Source organism: Culex pipiens, chromosome 3 (assembly GCF_016801865.2).
Source record: "Culex pipiens pallens isolate TS chromosome 3, TS_CPP_V2, whole genome shotgun sequence".
Classification (NCBI taxonomy): domain Eukaryota; kingdom Metazoa; phylum Arthropoda; class Insecta; order Diptera; family Culicidae; genus Culex; species Culex pipiens.
Window position 1 is genome coordinate 78,759,007 of NC_068939.1, and position 1,557 is coordinate 78,760,563.

General features: G+C 49.5%; 1 protein-coding gene across 1 annotated transcript; it reads left to right on the plus strand.

The window, feature by feature from the left end:
* Window positions 1-1,557, plus strand: LOC120424803 (clavesin-1-like). Its single transcript, XM_039589017.2, has 2 exons — window positions 1-1,184; window positions 1,241-1,557. The coding sequence occupies exons 1-2, from the start codon at window positions 456-458 to the stop codon at window positions 1,493-1,495; spliced, it is 984 nt and encodes a 327-aa protein (XP_039444951.1). The 5' UTR covers window positions 1-455; the 3' UTR covers window positions 1,496-1,557.

A 1,557-nucleotide genomic window follows, 5' to 3' on the forward strand; every position in this document is an offset into this window, starting at 1 on the left:
TTTAATTTGTCATAAGAAAATTAGGTTTAAGCTGTGATTCTGTATATCCAGATAATTTAATATAAGTATTTTTCAGATATAGGAAGCTGATGCTCTTACTAGAAGTTAACCGACTCATGTTTGGCTGTATTTTTTGATAATTTGTGTACATTTTTATTAAACATCTAAAATTCTTCTGTGCAAAAGTGGAGTACGTATCTTCTTCGTTTGGAAAATGAAATATTGTAATTAGTGTTTTTATTATTTTGAAACTCCAAAATTACACAATATCGGTGCAGCACCCAAGCCTATAAAACTTTACAACTCTAACAAGAAATTCCAGATCATGACTCGACCAAATAACGTCTGTAAAAAGGGCTCACATCTTCGCCAACTTTACGTTTTTAAATAGCCACAAGCTCCTCACACTGCACCTCAGTCAGTGTCGAGCATCAGAACAGAACCACACCGCAACCATGCCGAAGGAACTTCCGACCTCCTGGCTGGACAAAGCCCCCGCAAAGTACGACGACGATCTGGCCGAAATGGACGACTTCTTCCGTGGTCTCGCCGAAAAGTACATCCGAGAAACGCCCGACCTGCGCCAGCAGTCGTTGGCCCAACTCCGCGATTGGATCGCCAAACATCCCCACATCCGGCGAGTACGTACGGACGCTCCGTTCCTGTTGCGCTTCCTGCGGACGAAAAAGTACAACTTCATCAACGCTTCCAAGCAGCTGGAACGCTACCTGGCGGTTCGAATGCTGCACCGAAAGTACTTCGAGCGGCTGGACGTGGAAGATCCGGAATTTGGAGCGCTAATTGGATCGGGATTTCTGGTCCCCATGCCTGAACGGGACGCCAAGGGACGCACGGTGATCTTCTCCACGGCCAAAGACGTGGACGCGGAACGGTTCACCGTGCATCAACTGTCCCGGGCTCACTTCCTGCTAATGGAAGTCCTCAACGATTCGAACGAGTTTCAGTGCGGTGGGTTCGTGTCGGTGCTCGACTTCAGCGGACTTACAATGGCCCACGTGAACCTGGTGGGCGTCAACGACATCCGGCTGCAGGTGAACGTTTCGGCCAACGCCACTCCCGTGCGGGCTCAGGAGATGCACTTTATAAACGCCCCATCCCTGCTGACCACGGCCATCAACTTGGTGATGAAGCTGACCAGCGAAAAGCTAAGGAATCGAATCTTCGTAAGTGCCCTTACATTCCACCCTTAGACTCCCTAAATAACTCACTTTTCCCACAGTTCCATCAAAGCTGGGACGAGCTGTACGCCAGGGTGGACAAGAGCCTGCTGCCGAAGGAGTACGGTGGAAGCGTTCCAATGGAAAAGTTGGTGGCGGACTTCAAGGATCGCTGCCGGGAGTTGCGTCCGCAGCTTTTGGCGAACGACGAAATGGAGCTGGAAGTGACGAAGGATTCCGAGTACTGGCAGGAGTCGTCGGACCTCGAGCTGGAATCGGGTGCGATTGGGTCGTTCAGAAAGCTGCAGGTTGATTAGGGGGATCGATTTGAGGGTGCGTGGTAATGATTGCAGTGGAGAATAAAGATCATCAAATGTTA